General features: G+C 34.2%; 6 protein-coding genes across 9 annotated transcripts; 3 read left to right on the forward strand and 3 right to left on the reverse strand.

The window, feature by feature from the left end:
* The first annotated feature begins 220 nt into the window (after positions 1-220).
* LOC103834294 (protein ALTERED PHOSPHATE STARVATION RESPONSE 1) lies at positions 221-3905 on the forward strand. Of its 3 annotated transcripts, XR_001955871.2 has the most exons (5): positions 221-1887; positions 1968-2122; positions 2198-2421; positions 2501-3445; positions 3548-3905. XR_001955871.2 is itself a non-coding variant. In XM_009110372.3 (4 exons), exons 1-4 carry the CDS (start codon positions 693-695, stop codon positions 3216-3218), a joined length of 2292 nt encoding a protein of 763 aa, XP_009108620.2. In that variant the 5' UTR covers positions 221-692; the 3' UTR covers positions 3219-3886. The 3 variants fall into 3 exon arrangements, 2 of the variants coding, with proteins under 2 accessions (XP_009108620.2, XP_009108621.2); XM_009110372.3 differs by having other exon boundaries at positions 2501-3886; XM_009110373.3 differs by having other exon boundaries at positions 1971-2122; positions 2501-3886.
* A 3124-nt stretch (positions 3906-7029) lies between these two features.
* Positions 7030-9963, forward strand: LOC103834295 (serine/threonine-protein kinase BSK1). Of its 2 annotated transcripts, none has more exons than XM_009110375.3 (9): positions 7030-7467; positions 7541-7676; positions 7793-7926; positions 8021-8072; positions 8244-8329; positions 8427-8615; positions 8684-8848; positions 8926-9039; positions 9484-9963. In XM_009110375.3, the coding sequence occupies exons 1-9, from the start codon at positions 7135-7137 to the stop codon at positions 9736-9738; spliced, it is 1464 nt and encodes a 487-aa protein (XP_009108623.1). In that variant the 5' UTR covers positions 7030-7134; the 3' UTR covers positions 9739-9963. The 2 variants fall into 2 exon arrangements, with proteins under 2 accessions (XP_009108623.1, XP_009108622.1); XM_009110374.3 differs by having other exon boundaries at positions 7135-7467; positions 8021-8126.
* Positions 9814-11666, reverse strand: LOC103834297. The gene has a single exon (XM_009110376.3). It carries the CDS (start codon positions 11606-11608, stop codon positions 10850-10852), a length of 759 nt encoding a protein of 252 aa, XP_009108624.1. The 5' UTR covers positions 11609-11666; the 3' UTR covers positions 9814-10849.
* A 771-nt stretch (positions 11667-12437) lies between these two features.
* Positions 12438-14818, reverse strand: LOC103834298. Its single transcript, XM_033277056.1, has one exon. The coding sequence runs from the start codon at positions 13272-13274 to the stop codon at positions 12501-12503; it is 774 nt and encodes a 257-aa protein (XP_033132947.1). The 5' UTR covers positions 13275-14818; the 3' UTR covers positions 12438-12500.
* Positions 14819-17069: 2251 nt separating this feature from the next.
* Positions 17070-21899, forward strand: LOC103834299 (lysine histidine transporter-like 7). The gene has a single exon (XM_033277062.1). The coding sequence runs from the start codon at positions 17184-17186 to the stop codon at positions 17535-17537; it is 354 nt and encodes a 117-aa protein (XP_033132953.1). The 5' UTR covers positions 17070-17183; the 3' UTR covers positions 17538-21899.
* A 133-nt stretch (positions 21900-22032) lies between these two features.
* LOC103834300 (cytokinin riboside 5'-monophosphate phosphoribohydrolase LOG5) lies at positions 22033-24145 on the reverse strand. The gene is made up of 7 exons (XM_009110379.3): positions 23786-24145; positions 23593-23690; positions 23452-23482; positions 23272-23371; positions 22772-22842; positions 22507-22650; positions 22033-22384 (listed from the first exon to the last, which is right to left on the reverse strand). The coding sequence occupies exons 1-7, from the start codon at positions 23891-23893 to the stop codon at positions 22250-22252; spliced, it is 687 nt and encodes a 228-aa protein (XP_009108627.1). The 5' UTR covers positions 23894-24145; the 3' UTR covers positions 22033-22249.
* Positions 24146-24236: the final 91 nt, after the last annotated feature.

Genomic DNA, 24236 nt, shown 5'->3' on the forward strand with positions numbered 1-24236 from the left:
ATCAGATTCGGTTCTCTAAATAACAAAATTTTGAATAATTAGAATATTTAATCAATTTATGTTTGGGTTTGGTACTATATCTTTGGATCGGTATCGGTTATGTTCCTCGGATTCATTTTTCCAAATCCTAATAATTACATGAAAAACAAATATCAACATCTTTTTCAAAATATACACCCGCGCGCCTGCGCGGGTCAAAATCTAGTCTTTGTTTTAAGATTCATGTCTTGTGTCTGAACCTCTCAAAGTAGTATCCGAGATAAGGTTTTCACTTTTTTCTTCTTCCGGATTTGGGTGTTTAATTTGGTGAGATTAATAGTAATTAATTAGTTGAAAAAGAAAATAAAGAAGAAAACACCGAGTGATATATATCCTGTGGAGAGAAACAGACGAAAATCTCGGTGCTGGCAAAGATTCCTTCACAGTCCTTTTGCTGTTTGTTTTCTTCATTCTTCTTCTTCGTCTTCCTCAACTAAATCATTCATTTTGATCTCTCTTTCTTTAATTCCTAGATTTGAAATAATACTCTCTCGAGAAAACAACTACTTCACTGTTTCTTTCTTTCTTTCTCTCTATCACTATCAACACACACCTTCTCTTCTTCTTCCTCTTCCTCTCACCTACCTTTCAACTCTCTCTATCTCTCTCTCAAACCTTTGTCTTTCTTTTTAATATATTTATTTATTTTTGTTATGGGTTGTACAAGTTCTAAGCTGGACGATCTTCCGGCGGTTGCTCTCTGCCGTGAACGCTGCAATTTCCTAGAAGCGGCGATTCAGCAACGTTACGATTTAGCCGAATCACACGTGGCGTACACACACTCGCTTAAAGGAATAGGTCACTCACTCCACCTCTTCATCAACCACCACCACCGTTGCGTCGGAGATTCTCCCAGACTCAACCTTCCTCCTCAAAGAAAAGGCCACCCTGAAGAACAAGAAAACAAAGGAGTAGAACATTCCCCTAAGAAACCAAAGCTACCTTCTCCTCACCATCCGGGTTCGGGTACTGATTCGGGTCATCTCGAGTTCGATTCGGACTCCGAAGACGACGATGATGAAGAAGACCATTTGGATTTAGACCACCACCACCATCTCGGAAATTTTGAAACCGGACCTTATATGGGATCCCAACCGGGTTATACCCGGTACCCGAACCCGGAAATGATGGGTACTCCTTATATGCACATGAACTACATGAAGAACAGTTCGATGCCTCCTTCACTCATCTACGAGCAAAGACCAAGTTGCCCTCAAAAAGTCTACATAGGCGAATCCGGACCCGGACCCGGATACTACGGTTCTTCAACTGATGCTCCATCCTCTAAACCGCCTCCGCCTCCTCCGTCCCCGCCTAGATCCAACGGGTGGGATTTTCTAAACCCGTTCGATACTTACTATCCTTCGTATACTCCGAGTCGAGACTCGAGGGAGCTTAGAGAGGAAGAAGGTATACCCGAGCTGGAGGAAGACGACGATTCACAGTACGAGGTTGTTAAGGAAGTTCACGGTCGTGATAATCAGCCGACTCCTGCTGTTGTTTACAGGGAAGAGTCTGATTCTCCGTCTCCGTCTCCGCGGCTGTCTGTTGATAAATCTGGAGCTAGTACTAGTGGTGGAGATGCGGCTATGTATCAGACTAGGCCGAGCGTGTCGGTGGAGAAGAACGGGGTTGAGTACGAAGTTCACGTCGTTGAGAAGACGGTTGTTGAAGATGGCGGAAACGAGAGCAATGCCACGGCGACACGTGGAGGAGGAGGAGGTGGGCCACGTGCGGTCCCTGAGGTTGCTAAAGAGATTGAGAATCAGTTCGTGAGAGCTGCGGAGTCTGGAAGTGAGATCGCTAAGTTACTTGAAGTTGGGAAGCGTCCTTATGGTCGGAAACACGGTAATAAAACTTTTCAGTTTTGTCCGAATGATTGTGATCTTTCAATAATTAATTAAAAAATGAAACTTTTTGTTTTGTAGCAGCTTCAAAATTGTTGCACGGGGTTACTCCTTCTGTTGCTGAGCCGCCAACGTATGCAGACATTGAAGAAGAGCTTGCTTCAAGGTCAAGGAACCTTTCTTCCACATTGCACAAACTCCATCTCTGGGAGAAGAAGCTTTACCGAGAAGTGAAGGTAACGTTAATCTCTTACAACACTACGATGTGTTTCAGCTCCTTTGTCTGAAGAAAAGCTTCTACTCTTTTCTAGGCTGAGGAAAAATTGCGTGTAGCTCACGAGAAGAAGGTGAGGAAGCTAAAGCGTTTAGATGAAAGAGGTGCTGAAGCAACTAAAGTGGATACAACAAGGAAGCTAGTAAGAGACATGAACACAAAGATACGGATTGCGATTCAGGTTGTGGATAAAATCTCCGTGACGATTAATAAGATTAGAGATGAAGATCTATGGCCGCAACTGAACGCATTGATCCAAGGGTAATAATAACCTTGCCTCTACATGTTTTTAGATGTTTGCGTTTGGAGATGTTGATTCTGTGTTTGGTTTGCTTCTCAGGCTTACACGGATGTGGAAAGAGATGCTAGAGTGTCATCAGAGTCAGTGCCAGGCTATAAAGGAAGCTAGAGGGCTAGGGTCTATAAGAGCTAGCAAGAAGCTAGGCGATGAGCATCTTGAAGCAACTAGTTTGCTTGGTCATGAGCTTATAAACTGGATATTAGGATTCTCTAGCTGGGTTAGTGCGCAGAAATGTTATGTAAGGGAGTTGAATAAATGGCTCATGAAGTGTCTTCTCTATGAACCTGAGGAAACAGCCGATGGTATCGCTCCTTTTTCGCCTGGTCGGCTTGGTGCTCCACCGATCTTTGTGATCTGTAACCAATGGTCTCAAGCTTTGGACAGGATCTCCGAGAAGGAAGTGATTGAGGCAATGCGTAGCTTCACCACGAGTGTGCTTCAGCTTTGGGAACAAGATCGGTTAGAAACGACGGTGATGGGGCAGGAGAAAGTTAGGAGCATGGACCGGGAAGAGCAGAGGATACACAGGGAGATTCAAGCGCTGGAAAAGAAAATGGTTCTGGTTGCACCTGGTGATGGTCTTTTGGTATCTGGGAACGTTGTTTACCAGAGTGATACTAGTAGCGATAGTTTACAAGGTAGTTTGCAGAGGATTTTTGAAGCTATGGAGAGGTTCACTGATGAGTGTATGAGAGCTTATGATGATCTCTTGGTGCGTGCTGAAGAAGTAACTGCTCCGAGAGAAAGTGAGGAATGATAAACAAAACTAGAGGAAGATCTTTGCTTGATCTTGCAATGGTGGAACCAACCAGAATCATCTGCGTCTCATTCTGAGCCTCATGCATGAAGAGCCCCACAAGTGGATGATGATCTAAGAGGAGGCATAATCCTTGTAAAAAGACGGCCAGTTCTATGGTTAAGAGATACGGTTTAGTGCAAATTGACTTTGAACCGGATGGTTAACATAAACCATATATGAGGCAGGTAGCATATATTAGTTAAGTTCTAATAATTTTTATATTCAGGCAATGTACATTAGGCGTTTAGGACTAAACTTTTGACGATTCTCAGCAATTATTTTTGTAGAATCCGAGGGTAGCTCAGGGAAGTCTCTCTTTCTTTTGAAGTACTAAAGATGTGACCTTTTGGTTGCAGAAACTAGATTACCCTAAGCAGCATTGAGCTTCTCACTAATCCAGGTTATTAGTACTAGTATTTAACATGTGACCTTTTGTTTTGTCGCATTATTCTCCCTGTATATGTATTTTGCTCACATGATAAATTTTGTATAAAAAAAAGAAGAAAGTTATCATGAAGTGGGAAAAATGGGTGAATGATTTACGTTTTCTCGTTGTAAGAAATTTTTTGTTTGATAATATGCAAATTATGCATGCCTGTAAAAGTTACTAGGCATAAGAATAAAGACATAATCATTTTATGAGAAGTTACAAACTATTTCCAATCATTTACCTGACCAGCTTTAAACATTAATGATTCATGTGAGTAAACTATACTCCCTCCGTTTCATAATACTTGATCTTTTGTAATAGTGCACAAAGATTAAGAAAATTACATTTCTCTAGAAAAATATTTTAAAGATATAATTTTAAATTCAGTTAACCAATTATAAAAAAAACTGTAAAATCTAATTGGTTGAACAGTTTCCAATAAAGTTAAAGTTAACCATAAAATCTCAAAACTTCCTTAAAATCTCAAAACTTCATGTAAATTGAAACAAAACAAACCTTCTAAAACATCATCTATATTGAAACGGAGGGAGTATAATAAACCCACCCAATGGTCCATTCTTTTTTTCAGTTAGTCCCTGCGCCAATAGTTAACGACTTTGTGTTGCTGTGCCAAACATGATTAGCGTGAACTTGACGTCTCGTGTGTCAATCTATATGTCCTGTTTGTTTGTTGCAAAAGTAATAAATTGAAAAAATTATGTACCATGAAGAGAATAAGAGTGCCATTAGTTATTGTTGTGACCCAACCAGAACCATGTATTTATTACAAATTAGAGATAGTGCTTGAGCATCTAATCATATAAGAAATGCAATTACATAGGAGAATCTTTGGATAACTTCACTCTCTTCCTTTTCTACACAAAAGAGACAGCTCTTGTGTCCTCGAAAGCCTGATTCTCTGTTTCATTCTCCAAAGCTAATAATAGGAAACAAACATTGCAAGAACTTTTCATTGGCATACATCCACGTTGAGAATATACAAACTACTTTTCTCGCCGTTGATCCATTTTCTTGACCATGAATTTTAGTCTAGCGGTCTATATCATAAAGCACTGTATAACCATATCCAACTCAAATGTGGTAATCTGCAATATGCGTTTTAACTGTAAACAAATCACAATTTAAATAAAATTTTAACACTTAGCCATATTAGTTTATGTGGCTTCCAAAAATAGATGGTAACACATTCAGAGTGAAGAACTTTTTTTTGGTTTCAGAGTTTCAAAAGTTAACTTCTTAAAATGTAAATATGTCACAGTCTGTTCAAACCCTTTAAAGAAAATTGATTTTCACATTACTCTAATTAGAAGGCACGTCAATAATCCAGAAATGTCACACGGTTTCATAGGTCAGCTACATAAAAAAAGAATCTTAAATGAAAAATGAATAAAAAGCGAGAAAGAAAGTAGGAATGGTTGATGATAAGGCACTCCAATCACAAAACACATTGAGCTGGCGATAATGATATTTTCCCAAAAATCTTACAGTATTTGGTACCACAAAGTGTTTATCATTATCAATAACATAGGAATCAATTTATATTGTAATATAGTATAGTATATACAGAAAAGAAGTTGACTTGTGCTGTTTTTTTTTTTTGCCTTTTCAATTTTCAAATCCATTGGTTAAACATTTAGAAACTCATAAATCCTACTAAAACATAAAGAGATGCATACTTCAGAGTTGACCTTATAAAATCTTTGTTTTATAGACCTTATAAATTCTAAAATCTTATTTTTACCGCTGATATATTAAATTTATAATTATAAAGTTTTCCCAACTTTTTATTTTATTTTGTAGTGGTACCATATTGACAAGTAGGAGACAATGTCTCAGAAACTTACTACAGGAGTCAAAAGGGTGAACGTGCTATTTCCCCACGATAACTATTATATAGCATCAGATGTCTACCAAACTATGACCTCGTACTAAATATCCATGAATTGAATATTGAAAATGTATTTCTCCCCGAATTAAAAGTTACAATTTTATTTCTCTCCAAACCGATAGTTTTGAATTTAATTATACATGAACTATGGTTTAAATCGGTTTACAGTTTACCCAACAATATTAACCAGTTAAACCAAAAAAAATCTAATTTTAATTAAACCAAATTTGTTGAACTAAAAAAAGAAATAATTAAACCAGACCCGTGACCCATTGCTCTCTTCTTCTTAACCCGAGAAAAAAACTAGCGAGAGATGATGGCACCTCCTCCTCCTTCACCATCATCGTCTCCTTCTCTTCAACATCTCACCTCCAAAATTATTTTCCTACCGGAGCACCACCACCATCATCTTTACGTGGAGAAACTGAATCCTTATAATATGTAAAGTTTGGAACGGATCTTTTTAATTGGTTGGGGATTATGCAGCTTCAAGCTTTTTATTTAATGTAGTTATGATCTATAAGACAAGTTTTGTAAATCATCGCAAATTATTTGAAGAATGGTTTCATCATTAATTCTTCGGATTTGTGTGATCACTAGGTGAGGATTATCCAGCTTGTTTGTTTATTCATCCTCGCAAAGTATGAAACTTTACCATTGAAGATGATGAACTTTTTTGATGAATAGTTAAGCGTCAGAATTGATAAACTTGGAGTCTGGTTTGTGCAGAGAAACAGAAATGTGATATATTCTTAGAATCTAAAATCAAGTCGGCATTTTTTTTCCAGTTTGTTTCTATGACGAAATGTGAAGACAAACAGGTTGCAAAGAGGAGACGGAGAGAGCATGTCTCCGTAGAAAGGAGGATTTTACGAGGGCGGATGCAGAGGAGGCAGAAAGAGCATTTTAGATCAGGTTTAAACGGAGCTTGTTCGGCGGATGCAGCTGAGGTGGAGAGAGCGCCTCTGAACAGGTTTAATGGAGCTGTGTGTGTTTGAGCTGTTGGACTATTGCAGTGGAGTAATCTGCGAGATTGTAGAGAGAGAGAGGGGTAAGGGTTGTTGTCGGGTTAAGAAGAAGAGAGCAATGGGTCACGGGTCTGGTTTGATTATTTCTTTTTTTGGTTCAACAAATTTGGTTTAATTAAAATTAAAAAAAAATGGTTTAACTGGTTAATATTGTTGGGTAAACTGTAAACCGATTTAAACCATAGTTCATGTATAATTAAATTTGAAACTATCGGTTTGGAGAGAAATAAAATTGTAACTTTTAATTCGGGGAGAAATACGTTTTCAATATTCAATTCATGGATATTTAGTACGAGGTCATAGTTTGGTGGATATCTGATGCTATACGATAGTTATCGTGGGGAAATAGCACGTTCACCCGAGTCAAAAAGACAAACTTAAAAAAAGAGAACAATTTTTATTTTATTTCCATTAATATCTTCTCTTCTCTCTCTCTCTCTCTATTACAAGAAGCAAAAGATAAACACTTTCCGACAAGCCAGAGAAAAAGATTGGAACCTTCATTTCATGGGTTGTTGTCAATCCTTGTGTCCGGATGAACAAAACCCACTTCGGAAAGATGGAGCTCAGCCGCCACAACCGGCTCAAACCCACCGCGGCGGCGCTACGACGGCTGCTGGACTCGATAACGGCGGAGATGGAGGAGTAATCCCGTCTTTCTCAGAGTTCTCTTTGGCCGACCTAAAAGCAGCCACGAACAACTTCAGCTCAGACAACATCGTATCAGAAAGCGGAGAGAAAGCCCCGAATCTTGTATACAAAGGCAGACTTCAGAACCGTCGCTGGATCGCCGTCAAGAAGTTTACTAAGATGGCTTGGCCTCATCCTAAACAATTCGCGGTACCAAAAAAAAAAGAAAACACACTTCTTCAATGGTTCAATTCATTTTAATGGAATCCTGCAATGTTTTCAGGAAGAAGCATGGGGTGTGGGGAAGCTGAGGCATAACCGGTTGGCGAATTTGATTGGTTATTGTTGTGACAGAGATGAAAGGCTTCTTGTTGCTGAGTTCATGCCTAATGATACTCTCGCTAAGCATTTGTTCCATTGTATGCTTTATTGATGATACCCTGTCTGTCTCTGTCTTGCAAAGAGTTTGCATTAATGTTTTGTGTTGTTTCAGTTGATTTAATTGGAATCTTTTTCTTTTTATTAATATCCACAGGGGAAAATCAGACAATTGAATGGGCTATGAGGTTGCGAGTTGGGTATTACATAGCTGAAGCTTTGGATTATTGTAGTACTGAGGGTCTTCCATTGTACCATGATTTAAATGCTTACAGGGTTCTCTTTGATGAGGTAACATTCTCTTCTCTAGATTCATTTCATGCTTACAAGTTTTTTTTAATACATCTTTATGATCTAAGGTGAATTTTTTGAATGGATATTGTAGGATGGTGATCCTCGTCTCTCGTGTTTCGGCTTGATGAAGAACAGCCGGGATGGTAAAAGTTATAGCACAAATCTAGCATATACACCACCTGAATATCTAAGAAATGGTGAATCAATTTATGTATCGCTCTTGAGATTATCACAGTCAGCATCATATGCAAATGTTTAGGTATATATCTATATAGTTAAAGTCTCAGTGTGATCAAATTGTTTGTGTGTTGTAGGAAGAGTGACACCTGAAAGTGTTACTTACAGCTTTGGAACTGTGCTTCTTGATTTGCTTAGCGGCAAACACATCCCTCCAAGCCATGTTAGTTCCTTATCTATGATGCTGCTCCTTCACTCTCATGTCATATACATGTGGATAGGTTCTGTGATATTAACTTAGTGATGTCTCTTTCTTCTAGGCTCTGGATATGATACGTGGCAAGAATATTATCCAGTTGATGGATTCACACCTCGAGGGAAAGTTCTCAACAGAAGAAGCGACCGTAGTTGTCGAACTCGCCTCTCAATGTTTGCAATATGAGCCTCGAGAGAGACCTAACACAAAAGATCTCGTCGCCACACTTGCACCCTTGCAAACTAAATCAGAGGCAAGTGTGATCGAGTTCTTGAACTTTCTCCCTCTTCTTGAGTTCGTGCTAAAACATTTTGAATACAGGTTGCTTCTTGTATAATGCTTGGAATAAATAAGCAGGAAGAGGCACCTTCAACGCCACAGAAGCCACTTTCGCCATTAGGTGAAGCTTGCTCGAGACTGGATCTCACTGCTATTCATCAGATCTTGGTCATGGCACATTACAGAGACGATGAAGGGACCAACGAGGTAAACAAATGATATGGCTAGGTTTCAGATACAACATTGCGTGTAAAAGAAGCTAACTCTTTATCTATGGTTTTTAGTTATCTTTCCAAGAATGGACTCAACAGATAAAAGATATGCTTGATGCGAGGAAACGTGGTGATCAAGCTTTCCGCGAGAAAGATTTCAAAACCGCCATAGACTGTTACTCACAGGTATCGATTAAAACCTTATTTGTTATTTTGGATAGTGTTAGAACTCATATGGTTATTACATCATGGTTCTAAAAATCCGTATAGGTGGCAGCGCCTCCCAACCTGATCCTTTTCTTATAATCTGATTTATATGTTTCAAGTCGGTTTAAATCGGTTAAAATCAATCTCAATTAGTCTAAACATGTTAAACTATGCAGTAGTGTTGGTAAAATTTAACAAGTTTGTCTAATTTCTTTTGTCTCATCAAAATAATTTAAAATTAATCTCAAAACTAAAATATTCTATATAAATGTAAAAATATCTATAATAATTCAATAATTCATTAACGTTTGGGTGATGCCTATGCTCCAAATAATCTGCTTAGTCGTTAGTCTTTGACGGAGCATCTAATTACTGCCTAGCTATATCTTCAACATCGGTTTACCCACATTTGCTTTTGGACAGTTTGTAGACGTTGGAACAATGGTGTCGCCAACTGTGTTTGGTCGGAGAAGTCTATGCTACTTACTATGCGATCAACCAGACGCAGCACTACGCGATGCCATGCAAGCGCAATGCGTGTATCCTGACTGGCCAACGGCTTTTTACATGCAGTCTGTGGCATTAGCGAAGCTGAACATGAACACTGACGCAGCTGATATGTTGAACGAAGCAGCTCAGCTTGAAGAGAAGAGACAACGAGGTGGAAAAGGATCTTGATTCTTGAGACAAGACCTGTGGTACATCTTCTTGTAAAGTTTGTTGAGCATCAAGAGATTCTTTCTTGTCCTTGTGATTGTTGATTGGGGATGGAATGTAACAATAGAGGGAGGAAAAAAATGTTAAATGTTTGTTTGTAATGATATATACATCTTATAAGAATGTTCGATCAGAATCCAAAGCAGCCAAGCTCGCTGGATGTTATTTGTGTTTGAGCTTTCTTCCTGTGATGCTAGGAGAGCTGAAAGATGTATTAATGTTCTGCCTTCATTGGCTATCTTTTCAAAAGCTTATATACATCTCCTAATGCCATCAAGCACTAATACTAATTTAATATTATATGATTCAGATTTAGTCACATGAATTATCTTATAAATAATGTTTAATGCACAAACGACTCTACATGTTATTGGTTTATTAGGTAGATGCAAAACCAGCAAGGCTTGTCTCATTGAAGCCTATGATATCAGCGCAACTCGTGGATGCATTCATGTGCACCATCTTAATTATCTTAAAAACTTGGTTGGTTAATGCAGATTTTTGTCTGCCTCCTACACTCCAATATTTGATTTCTCCAAATATTGTTATGGTTTTGAGAGCGCATATCTATCCATGAATGGTGCTGGATTTTCCTTTCAACAAGGCCAATAACATGCAGAGTCTCTCATGCACATTCAATTATTTTAATATGGTTATTTACCAGAACAAAACAGAGTAAGGTACAGAGTTAATATAAGTAAACAGAGAAAAGTAAGTAAATTAAGAATTATTTTAAAGTATGGATGCATGATGAAATATGATCAAGATCCGCATTTGTTGATTAAAAGCATGTGAAGAAGCAAACGAAGTGAGATTAGAATAAGAATTAATTCATAAGTAACATGGTTTCAGAATTTTGTAAGTATTGAAGAACATGTTGAAGTACAGAGATGGCATATGATATGATGATACTGAAATTTCCTGTTTGTTTTAAAGATAGCGTGTTCTTATTTGGAGAAATTAAAGAAGAAAAGATAGCATTAATCATATGAAAGACTCTTGTATTAGTTTTGAGTTAGTTAACAATTACATTATCCTATTTGTACAAAAACATTGTGGGCACAATGGCCTATTAGATGTTAAGAACTGAGACTCTATATTTGATCAATGATTTAGAGAGTGACTCGATTCCATCTTCAAGATCTTGAATGCATGAATCTAAGTTCTGCACATCTTCAATCTTCAAAGACTTCTCTGATTGGAACTCCAACTCCACTCTTGTGAATTCATTGGCTTCACATGCAGCTTTGTTCTGGCTCATCATCTTTGAGACCAGTGACCATTTGCCACAAGACTTTGGTCCGGAAATGAAGCTAAACATAGATTCAAACAAAGAAACTGTTACAGCTTCTGCTTCTCTAAACACAGCCAAAGACTCTTTGTTTGTGTTCTCGCCAGTTTTCAAACTCTTGAGTACTTTCTGAAATGATTTCTTGAGAAACTTTCTAGAAGCTAAGTATTTTTTGATCTCAGCCGATAGATCTCCACGCTTTCTTCTTAAAATAGATTGGATCTCCTTGAGACTCTCTTTCATTTGAGATAAACCATCTTTAGAAACGTTGCATAAATCCAAGATCTTGATAGATCCATCAAGAATCATCTCAATTTGTTCTTGAGATAAAGTTTGTTGAGTGATGGACAAGCGAAGCATCTTGTCAAGAGAATCATGTAAATCTTGAAGGTTGCTAAGTCTTTGGCGGATAGAAGAGCTTGAAGATGAAGAAGCTGTCTCTGAAGATCTCAACCGGTTCAATTGCTCATCGACATGAGCGGCTTGAGGGTGTTGTCTTGAAGGGAAGCTGTTAGAACGAACATGGAAAGAAAGTGCCATTTCTTCTGGTTTAGCTTTGATTTCTTGTTATTCAGATTCAGAGAAGGTTTAGAGAGATGTAAGATGTTTGTTATGTGTTCATTGGCTCTCTGGTGAGTACATATATATACACCTTTAGAGAAGGGAGACATTTGGAATCTTAATAAAGATGGTTCAATGATGTTTCTGCAATGTCTCCCTCCAGCTCATTGAAGCATATGATATTAACGTCAATACATTCATGTGTACAATTTAAACTTAATATTTTTTTTTGGTAAAATATAAACTTAATATTTTGGAAATTGTTTCAGATATTGTCTGCCTCCTACACTGCACACTTTTGTTTCTATATGTTTGTATAAAAATCTAGTGGTAATGAGTCTAATGACATGAGCTGGAAGTACAGAGTGGTTTTGAGAGCGAATATATGCATGAACCGTGCTGCTGCCATCACCTCCTGCACATTCATTTATTATTCTTAATTGATATGTGAACATATAAAATTCATATTAAGATGATAAAATATGAAATCATATCAAGAAGGCATATGCAGCGTTGCTTGGAGAAGGGGACAATGCATAGGCCTTCCTCCAGGTATGTCAAGAGTATCAACTTATAATAAAGGACTTGCTGTGGCTTTTAATTGTAGAACAAGAGTTGCATAATACATAACGCTTTATAATTAAAGAACACAATCAAGAAGATTCCAGTGTCTGTAGTTTCTTGGGGTGGAAGTAACAACTAACAAGCCCTTTGGTCTGATAATGATACCACTTGTTTCTTGAAAATTATTATTCAAGCAAAAATATGAATAAAGATAGATAATAGAAGCAAAGGTTATATGGCAAAAAAGTTTATGTTTGTTTCTGATCTCATTTAAATTTCTGTTACAAAATTTTATAGCCGATATGATCTATAAGATATTAAGAAGTGAGACTCTGTATTTAATCATTGACTTTGAGAGTGACTCAGTTCCATCTTCAAGATCTTGAATGCACGACTCTAGCAACTGCACATCTTCCATATTAAGTAACTTCCCGGATTCAAACACAAAGTCCAATCTTGTGAATTCATTTGCTTCATCTTCACATGTAGATTTGGTCTGGCTCATGAGTTTTGTGACCAATGACCATTTTCCACAAGCCTTAGATCCGGACATGAAGCAAAACATACGTTCAAAGACACCAACTGTTATGGCTTCTGCTTCTCCAAACACAACCAAAGATTTATCGGTGCTCTCTTTGTTTTGGCTCACTTTCAAATTCTTGACTACTTTTTGGAATGACTTCTTCAAGAACTTTCTTGTGGCTAAGTATTTCTTGACCTCTGCTGATAAATCTCCACGCTTTCTTCTTAGAATAGATTGGATCTCCTTGAGACCTTCTTTCATCTGTGACAAAGCGTCCTTGGCCACATTGCACAAATCCAAGATCCTGAGGGATCCATCAAGAAGCTTCTCAACCTGAACCTGAGATAAAGCCTTGTTGGTGATAGATAGGCGAAGCATCTTGTCAAGAGAGTCATGTAAGTCTTGAAGGTTGCTTAGTCTTTGGTAAATAGAAGAGCTGGAAGATGAAGAGGCTGCCTCAGAAGATCTCAATCTGGTCAACTGCTCATCAACATGAGCAGCTTGTGGATGTTGCATAGAGGGAACACTGTTAGAACGAGCATGGAAAGAAATAGACATTTTTGTTTGATCTTTCTTTCTCTTGCCTGAGATGAAGAAATGGTTGTTCTGTTTCCATTGGCTTTCTGGTCAATCAATATATAAGGAATCTTTAGGTAGTTCAAATTTTGAATCATAGAAAACGATGTTTGTGAAATGTCTCCCTCCAACCATTCACCCTAACGCATCATCCAATGTGCATAAGAGAAATATATGATTCAGATTTGATCACATGAAATGATTTTATAAAAGATTGTAATGCAAAGTCAGCTGGGCTTGTTTCTTTGAGGCATATGGTATCAGCACCACTTGTTGCACCAGCTTATAATCTTGATCTTTTGAAGGCTGCTGCAGATCTTGTCTGCCTCCTACACTGCAGAATTTGATCTCTTTCAAGTATTTTAGTTGTGTCATGATCTGTAATATACTTAATAGCTACTGGTTGCACATGAGGTTTTGAGAGTGAATATATGCATGAATGGTGCTGTTATCATCAACTCAAAGTAGACAAGCCTTACTGGATTTGCTTTAAACAAAACCAATAAGGTGCAGAATCCCTCGTGCACATTCATCTTTTTGGTTTATATTAAATACTATTTTGCATTTTTCTTGAATATCAATCACATCTTATATACAACTAACCCTTCATGAATGACCAAATATCATTTTATAAAAGATTGTAATGCAAAGCCATCAGATCTTGTCTCCTTAAGGCATATGATATCAGCGACACTAGAGAAGTTTGACAATTTAATAAACCGGACTAACAAACCTAAACAGAGCAAAAAGAGTAAAACAGAGCAACACAGAGTAAATTTAAATAAACAGGGAAGAGTATAAAATCAATAAAATAAGAATTATTGTAAAGTAAGGATGCATGATGAAATATGAGCATGATGAAGTATTCGTTGATTAAATGCATGTGAAGAAGCAAAATAAATAAGATTATACTAAGATTTAATTCATAATTAACACTAGATATTGATAGGTACTGATATTAATTCTTACATTTTTATATATTGATATTTATTTTTCATAATCAGTGTTATATATTTTAAATGAGTCGTAATATAACTAATTGTATTCAAAAAGATCTAGACCGAATCGGGTAATATGATTATTTTTGGTATAAACATCCGCACTCGTTTCAGATATATTTGTTATTTAGATATTTTGTAGGTTTGTATACATAAGAATCGAACTCATCTAGACCCAAAAAGACTCAACTCAAAACTCACATAAATTTATAATATTCAAGCGTGACCTAACTTCAAAAAAAAAAAGACGATACCCAAAAAGAACAACTCATACCTAAATGGATAGCCAATGTTCATGCCTAATTGATTTTATAAACTAATAAAAGAGACTATTTCTATGTGTTTGGCTAAATTAAGTGAAATAGAAAGATTTTTTTATTTAGTAAAATAATTATATAGAGTGAAAATTTAAGTGAAAATAAATATAATACATTTTTATTATTTTTATTTAATTTGTTATTTTATTCATAAAAATATGTCTTTGAATTATGTTTTTGACTACATAATGTTTCACTGATTGAAACTAAAATAAAAAGTTTTACTAAAACAAACTAAACCGGATGTTTAACCATATGCAAAGCCTAGTTATTTTATATTTTTGATTTTATAATTAACACAAAGTTAATGTTGATTAACTAATAAGTAAAAATATGCACTATTATTATTATGATAATATAATTAATGATGTGATGTATTGTTAAGGTAATATAATTAATAAAATTATTAAATTGAGTGAAATATGGAAAGATAAATAATATAAATTATATTAATAAAATTACTAAAATGACACTATGTTTCCTTTCTATACTGATATCCATGCTTTTAAACAATTTTCATTTATACTGCTATGCTTGTTTTCAAACAATACCAAAAAATACTATAGTTATAATAATATACTAGACTTTGACCCGCGCACCCGCACGGATGTATTTTTCAAAGTTTCTATTTGTTTTTCATGTCAATAATATAAGGGATGAGCAAAATATTTGAATCTGAAGAACCGAACCGATCTCGATCCGAAAAAATAGTACCAAATCCGAACCAAAATTGATTAAATATCTGAATTATTCAAAATTTTGGTTTTTGAAGAATCGAATCCGATCCGAACCGAAGTATTTCGAGTACCCGAATGTATCCAAAATAGATTTATATACTGATATATATAAATTATTTTTAGATTTAATGTATATGAAAACATCTAGAATATATATATGATACTTTTAAGCTGGTTTAAATACTTTAAAATATATACAAATAATCAATAGTAAATATCTAAAATAGTAAAAGTATATACTTAAAATAATTATTGATTCTCTATCTAAATATTTGAACTAAACTCATTTATATGTTAAGTTTAGGTATTCTAACATTTATTATTCAAATTTATATTTAATATATTATTTTGTTTATAGTTTTTGAGAAATTTAAAGTATATAATGAATTTTAAAATTTTAAAAGTAATTTAAATGGGTCATCCGAACTCGAACCGAATCCGCAAAAATCTGAAGTGAACCCGAATTGAAATTTAGAAATATTCGAATGGGACTGAGATCTTTGACCCCGGAAACCCGAACTCAAACAAACATGAACTGAACCCGATTAGGTACCAGATAGATAGTTTCTCATAATATAATGGACGTCTAATTTTTCTTAAAAATATAAGTCCATTACTTTTTTTTCTTAATAAACTGCTATCCATGTTTCCAAACAAACCTGTTTTTTAAAACTGTAATCCATGTTTCCAAACATTTTTTTTTAAAATGCTATCCATGTTTCCAAACAAACCTAATTTGTACTTGAGTTTTAATAAGATAGATATGGTTTCAGAAAAAGATATTAAGTATTGAAAAGAGATGGCATGTGATATGCTATTAAGTTTCCTTTTTTCTTAAAGATATGTCTTCTTAGGTAAAGTAATTAAAGAAGAAAATATATAATTAATCAAATAACATTATCAACGCTATTGGATTTATAGCTCTTGCGTTTCGCGGGAGCAACCTCAGGGCTGTTCTTTTAGAAAACGCGCTGCGTCAGCTTCTACGATCAAAAAACGAACAAAAAGACGATGGAAAATTTAATTAAGTTGACGCTGCTATTATTTTTGCAAAGGTTTTCAGTGTAGTCGCTGACGCTGTTAAAAGCAGCGGTATTTATGTTGACGCTGCAACTATTTTTGATAGCCAAAACCACCGCTGCCAGTGTTTATGTCCAGACGCGTGAACGAGAAAGCAGTTATAATTAAGCTGCAAGACGCTGACGCAACGCGTCTTCTAAAAGAACAAGACTCGTCCTAGAGATACAGGTCTTAAAATTGAGAAAATCACATTTTAAAACTGTTTTTTTACGTTTTTCAACTTAAGTTCTCTTTCGGTTAGTATTGACAAGGTTTGTTGTGATATTTCTAAGGTACTCTACCTTCCGATTCAAGTAATCCTTCGAGTAAGACAATGTGGAGAGCCGTGATGATCTCTCATGTGATCATCGCGATTTGCATGTTTCTAGTAGCCATTGTTGTATATTGGGCGTACGGAGACAAGGTATGTCAAAGTATGATTATGATTTATATAATATTCTTTGGTGTAGGTTTCACATAATTCACTTCATAATAGTTTTTTTTTTTGCTTATGATCCATAAGATAAATATTTGTCTCCCTACGATATCTCCAATACACTAATTTGGAGTAGTATATATTTTTGTTGCCATTGCGTTAAATTATTTGTTTGAAACAATTGATGCTTTAATGTTAATTCTTGTATATGATAGATTCCGGTTACGGGAGGTCCAATAGGCAACTACTTGAAACTTTACGAACAAGACTACTCAAAGCAAGCCGCTTGTTTTATACACCTAACGTTTATCTTCTACTGCTTATGCTCATATCCGATATACTCGATGTCATCATGTGATAACTTGGAGATGGTGTACATAACCAAGACACAAAAGCCTTGCTCCTTTGTCCGGATGATGTTGCGTGTGTTATTGGGTTCGGTTGGTTTCTTTATAACCGTTGGATTCTCATTCTTGACATATCTTGTTGTTCTTATCGGAGCAGTAGGCTTGCTTGTTACGTCTAAGTACCCGTGTTTCATGTGGGTATCTATCAAAAATCCCCAGAGGAAAAGCTTGATGTGGTTGCTTAACGTTTTGGTGGTAAGTTTAGGCGCGTCTCTCAGCATTTTGCTTGTGGTTGGCTCGGCTTTGCGTTTGGCTGATAACGGTTTACATGCAAATTTCTTTAAACCCTAGAGCATATTCTTGCAATTGTTAGCAAGTAGGGGGCTATTTGTTTCACCATATGTCATCTCCATCTCCATCCCGCTGATCCATTTATATGATCCATCCAGATTTTATGGGACAATTTGTTTGTCCATCCATATGGTTCATCTAGCTAAATTCATCTAAATAGACTTATGTTTTTTTTAATCTCCATTTCAATCTAAATGAGTTTAATAAAACAAATTATTAAAATACCCTTGTTTTGATTTATTAGATTTTTGCTAATGTTTTCCTAATTTCTTATATATATTTTTCCAAATATATATTTTTCTCTCTAAATAGTAATACAAACTTTATAATCAATGAACCAAAAATCCATCTTAGAGTTCTTTTCGATCATAATAGTACCTTATTTACTATATTATCTGACTTAAATGCAAAATATCTTTAAAATCAAAGTTCTCATTTGTTCCGTTTAATATAATCCGTTCATTCTTCAAAGCCTAATTATTTATAAAGCATTTATCGACATTATAAGAGTTTAATAATTATTACAGATACAACTATATTTTTATATGAATATGAAATCATAATATTCATTTCTATAAATTGTTTTCTATTCATTATTTTATGTAGTATATAAATATAAAAATAACTGATCAAACATTATTACAGTTTCTATAACTTTGAAAATTAGTTACCATAAATTATTATTTGTAATATCATTTAGGTTATTTGGCAAGTGATAATAATTAATTTTAGACTTACCTTTTATTTTAGATCTTTTTAAAATAATTAAAAATTATAAAAAGTTTTGTTCATTATGTTATGTAGTTTATAAATATAAAAAATAATTGATCAAACATAACTATTCTTTATATAATTTCAGAAATTAATTACCTTAAATTATTATTTGTAATATAATTTAGATTATTTGGCAAGTGATATTAATTGGTCATAGATTTATCTTTATTTTAAATCATATATATTAATTACAAATAAGATATCCCGAACCAAATATAGACTTTCCAAATAATATAAATTATATTACAAATAATAATTTATGATAACTAACTGCTGAAATTATATAAAGAATCATAACGTTTGATCAATTTTTTTTTTTATATTTATAAACTACATAACATATTGAACAAAACTTTTATAATTTTTAATTATTTTAAAAAGATCTAAAATAAAAGATAAGTCTAAAATTAATTATCATTACTTGCCAAATAACCTAAATAATATTACAAATAATAGTTTATGGTAGCTAATTTTCAATATTATAGAAAGTGTAAATGTTTTATCAGATCTTTTTATATTATATACTACATAAAATAGTGAGTAGAAAACAATTTATAGAAATCGATATAATATTCATATAAAAATATAGTCATATCTATAATAATTATTAATCTCTTATAATGTCCAAATATGCTTTATAAATAATTAAGCTTTGAAGAATGGACAGATTATATTTAACAGAACAAGTGAGAACTTTGATTTAAAAAATTTTTTGCATTTCACTCAAATAATATAGTGAATAAGATAATTTTATAACCGAAAAGTACTGTAAGATGGATTTTTGGTTCATTGATTATATGGTTTGATTTACTATTTAGAGAGCGAAATAAATATTTGAAAAAGATATGTAAGAAATTAGAAAAACATTAGCAAAAATCTAATAAAAAGGAAATGATAACGAACAAAATAAGAAGATGCCGAAAAAGATGCATAATATGTGTTGGAGAAGTTAATGAGATAAAAACATAAATAATTCTACAAGCATTTGTTTTTACTAAATATTAATCAGTTATTTTTACATTAAATTCTTGGAAACTTTACGACATACTATACATAATATATATTTTCATATAATATTTATATCCGTAAATTTGCGAACAACCACCTAGTATTACTTGAAAGAGAAAAGCAAACAATAACAAGAGAAGTCACAAGTACGTAAATAAAAGGCATTTAGTAAATGGGACAAACCCCATATTATTGAAAAGAAATAGCATGGAAACTGGTTTGGAAATAGCCACTTCCGTTAGACCCGGACCCGTTCTAATCGACATCCCCAAAGAATTAATATTAGAGTTGGGCGTGGATCAAATACTACCGTAATTTTAACTATTTGAGATTTGCTTCGTATTTTAAGGATACCTAATTTTCCAATTTTCTTTGTTTCGAAAAAATAGATATATCCGGTTTTTCAGATATTCAGAAACTTTACAAATATTTGTGAATATTTACAGATATTTACGAATATCTCATCCACTTTGTTCAATACAAATAAATTCAGGAAAAACATACAAGTTTATCTTCAAAAATATCTTTAACATTATATAAAATAAAGATTAGTAAAACTATATGTTTCATAATTTTTTAAAAATAATTAAATGTTCTTATAAAACATAAAATTTTGGAAAGTTATATTTTTTTTATAAAGACTTTATATTCGTTTCTTAATTTAATACTTCAATAAGTAATTTTTTAAATAAAATTAATAAAGTTATATGTTTCAATAATAGATATATAAAACTATACATTTATACTTCTATATACAATTGTACGCCCACACACACACACACATATATATATGTCGAAGCGGATCGAATATTCGATTCTGAAATTTTTAGTATTTGTAATTTGTTTCGATTTTAACGGATATTAATTTTTAATATTTGTTTTACTTCGAAAATTCGCAGATATTCGTATTTTTTGAATCGAAATGACTAACGAATCGATTCAAAATTAACAGATAAATTGTCCAACCCTAATTAATATGGCCAACCAACACACTCCTTTATTAAAATTTTACATAGTAATGTATTTTGTTTCTTTTAGATATAGAGAAAAAATGGTAATATATATTCTAGAGAAAAATTAGAAATGAATTGATGGGATGATGTTAAACATGTGATCAGAGACTGGCGGAATTTTGTCTGTAATTAAAGATGGTAAACTTATGCATTTTGGTCTAAACATGTATATTCCCTACCAAGGTGGCTCCAATACGCGGAATAGTTTTCAATATCAAATGAATATGTGTGACCAAATGAATTGTTTAGTGGCCATCGTCTTGTGGAATTACTCTCTTTTTCTTTTCTTCAACTCGCTATTTCTTATCGCAGTGCCCCACTAAATTTTAGTACCATATTTATTGTGATTTTGCATTTAATACCGTTTAGTTATGATAGCTAAGTTTTTTTTTTAATCTCTACTCCCTTTTACTTTTGTAAAATCATCACAGACCTATAAAGAATCATCTTCTAAATAAAAATTGACTTAAAATTACTTTATTTAGCTATAATTGTAAAAAAAAAAATATAGAATTTAAAGGATTATTATGTAAACAAAAACTCCGTTTATATTTTGTATATAACGTTTGTACATATTTCTTTAAAAGCATTTGTTTTAATATTTGCATATTTCTATTCTCGCTATTTTAATACTATTTAATTTCAGATTTTATATTAAAAACAATTTTTATTTTTATTTACGTTGTGTTTTCTTAAATAGAAGCGTGATTCCAAAATAGAATCTTAAGCTTCTAACATATTTTAAATAGGTTATTTTAGAAGCGTTTTGGAAGCAATATTATATAAACCTCCACAAATTTTGATTCCAATTCCGGTTCTGAAGCAAGAAGAAAACGTACAATGAATCGAGGTCATCTCTCTAAATTCTCTCTCTAGGATTCCTTGGGAGAAAAGTCGGTCTTTTGTTCGATCAACAGGGCCTCTTTTATAGTTGCGAGACAAAAGACAGCTCATTGTCCTTGCTGATGAGGTTACATATTTGATTTGTGAGGTGAAGTCATATATTCCATGCGATGCGGATGCAAGTCGCTCGTCCCAACATTAAATACTGGTCAGACTGCTTCACCCATACTCGCTGACCGGGTCAACACATTTCTTCCTTGAGCAAGGGCGCAAGCTGGCCGTCGAGCTGTCGCACTCCTCGTCTGATTTTGTCTTTAAGTTCTTCTGGTTTTGGTTATGTTTGGATAAATAAAAGCCACAACAATTGTGTGTATTTGAATCTATGTTTATTTTCATGTCCTGATCAGGGGGTTTTGGAAAATGGTTATTGGTCTCAAAGCTGATGAGCCAAAACAAAGCTACACGTTAAGCTGAAGCAAATGAATTCACAAAAGTGGATTCGCAATTCCAATCTTCAAAGTCCTTGAAGATGGAGGATGTGGCCGATCTTAGAGACATGCATTCAAGATCTTGACGATGGAATTGAGTCACTCTCTAAATCCTTAATTAAATACAGAGTCTCAGTTCTTAACATCTAATAGGTCATTGTGCCCACAAAGTTTTGTACAATATAGGAGATGTAAATGCTAGCTTACACATAAACTAATTAAGGAAGAATATTTCATATGCTAATTTCTTTCATTTCTTCTTTCTTCCTAAACATAAGAACAGACAAAAAATGAAGAGATAAAAAAACTCAGGTAGTAGATGCAAGTTCTGATTCCAAGTGAAGGTTTAACTAACATAAATTATATAAATGCTCTGAAGAAAAGTTTTCATTGATTGAATTAAGGGCATCTGCAACTTTAGTCTAATCTTCTGAATATTGGAATTTTGTAGCAGCATTTTCTTAATCTAAATTAGAAGTTTAATTGATAGAAGCAAAATAATATGTAGTACAACAAACTTTATAATTCCCACTGACTTTTATCCCTGGACCTTGAATACTCTTTCGACAAAAGACCCTCTAAAAGTCTAAAGAGCAATCTCAGTCTGGATGCTTGTGTTAGAACAGAACACTACTTGTTGTTGTTGTTGCGCCTGTTGCACTTTCTTCTCAGCTTCCCACTTTGATTTTGCTATGGTTCCATCACTCACAGGCTCATATGCCTGAGTAAAATCAAAAACAAAAGTCAACTTTGTGATGTCTTTGTTATCTTCATCTTTACAAGACTAAGTCAGAATCTCAAGGGGAAAAAAAGGCAAAGCAAAGAGTTTTGGTGGGCACCCACCTCAAGTTTTTGAACAAGTTCTTTGGCATTAGGGGCAGAGACAAAGATGTGACGCTGAGATGGCTTGATAAAGCCATCATCAACGGCTTTATCAATGAAGGTGAGGAGGTAATCGTAATAACCATCCACATTTAACAAACCCACCTACAGTTTTTTTTCCCCAAAGTGGAAACACAAAATATCAAGACTATTATACTTTGATTTTGGTTAGTGATTCAGAGAGCAACACACAGTGAAAACTGAAGTGTCTTCTTTTATTACTTACAGGCTTGTCGTGGATTCCAAGTTGTGCCCATGTTATTACTTCCAACAACTCCTCCAGTGTTCCATACCCACCTGATATCAATTTGCATGAACAGATCAATTATTAATAAATCTTCTTTTGGAAGAAAGATGTGAACTTTGAAAAACCCTGGCCGAGTTTCAAGTTTACAAGGATTATTTGATCATATATAACTGCTATAGTCTCTTGTTTCTTAACTGTCAAGTAAGAACCCATCTTTTGCATTTAATTGCAGTGGTAATGGAATAGTATTATGTTCCAACTTGACATAGAGATTATATTACAAATTTACAAACCAGACACAACTAATCTCTTGTTAAGTTATGGCCACCCTTAGTTTGACAATACCTTTTTATGGGCACTCTCCATTTATAGAAGTTGTTAGATGTGGTATGGGCTAAGAGTTATTATAACAGAGCCTAACGAGTAACAAACACTTTTTAAGGTCTACAAAGTATATAAGCTACTTAGTTACTTCGTACCTGGTAATGCGATGAAACAATCGGAGTGGCTTGCCATTTCAGCTTTCCTTTGATGCATATCTGCCACAGCTCTTACCTCACCATATGTTTCTCCAGTGATCTATTATAAAAAAATCACGTTTTAAAGAACTTACCTGAACACTAAGTATTCATTCAAGCAAAAAAGTAGTTTAATCCTACCTCTTTGTCCATAAGAGTCCTTGGTATGATCCTAACCCATAAAAGCAAAGCAAGATGGAAGCAACTCACACAACAATATCAAATCATTAAGCAGTGAAGGGCACACATCTAAAGAAGAGATTATTGATTGAAGGAGCATACCCTAGCACATGACATCCAGCTTCATGAACAGCTTGTGAGACCAAACCCATGAGGCCAATGCTTCCTCCCCCATACACAAGATTCAATCTCTTCTTAATCTGTTTCATAAAACAGAGAAAGACAAAAAAAAAAAAAAATCAAGACCCTTTTCAAAGGTTTCAAGACTCTCATTATAGCATAAAGATAACCGAACCAGCTCTTGAGCTAGATCAATGGCAGCATCTCTGTAACACTCTCTGTTTCCACTGCTGCTTCCACAGAACACACAAATCCTCTTGAATCTCGACTTCACTATTTCCATTCTCTCAACCAAAACAGTTTTTGTCTTGTGGATTTGAAGAAAATAAGTTTCTTTATAGGAAGAAGAACGTGTGGTTCAAGCTAACTCTTTCTTGTTTCACTTTGTGATGCAACTTAGACAATGAGACAAGAAATTATATAGATACAGTCGCACAACAAAGCAACAAAGACAGTACTGTTCCACGTATATCCAATTGCATTCAAGTAACAAGCTTTCTGCTTTTTCTTTTTATGGTTTAAAGAGTGGTTGCTTTTAACGTTTTTGAAAAAATAAAGAAAACACTTTAGGATATAAACTAAAATTCAAAAGAAATTACAAGAATAGAACAAAAATTAAAATTGTT

This window comes from Brassica rapa, chromosome A08, assembly GCF_000309985.2.
Source record: "Brassica rapa cultivar Chiifu-401-42 chromosome A08, CAAS_Brap_v3.01, whole genome shotgun sequence".
In the NCBI taxonomy this organism is placed as follows: Eukaryota; Viridiplantae; Streptophyta; class Magnoliopsida; order Brassicales; family Brassicaceae; genus Brassica; species Brassica rapa.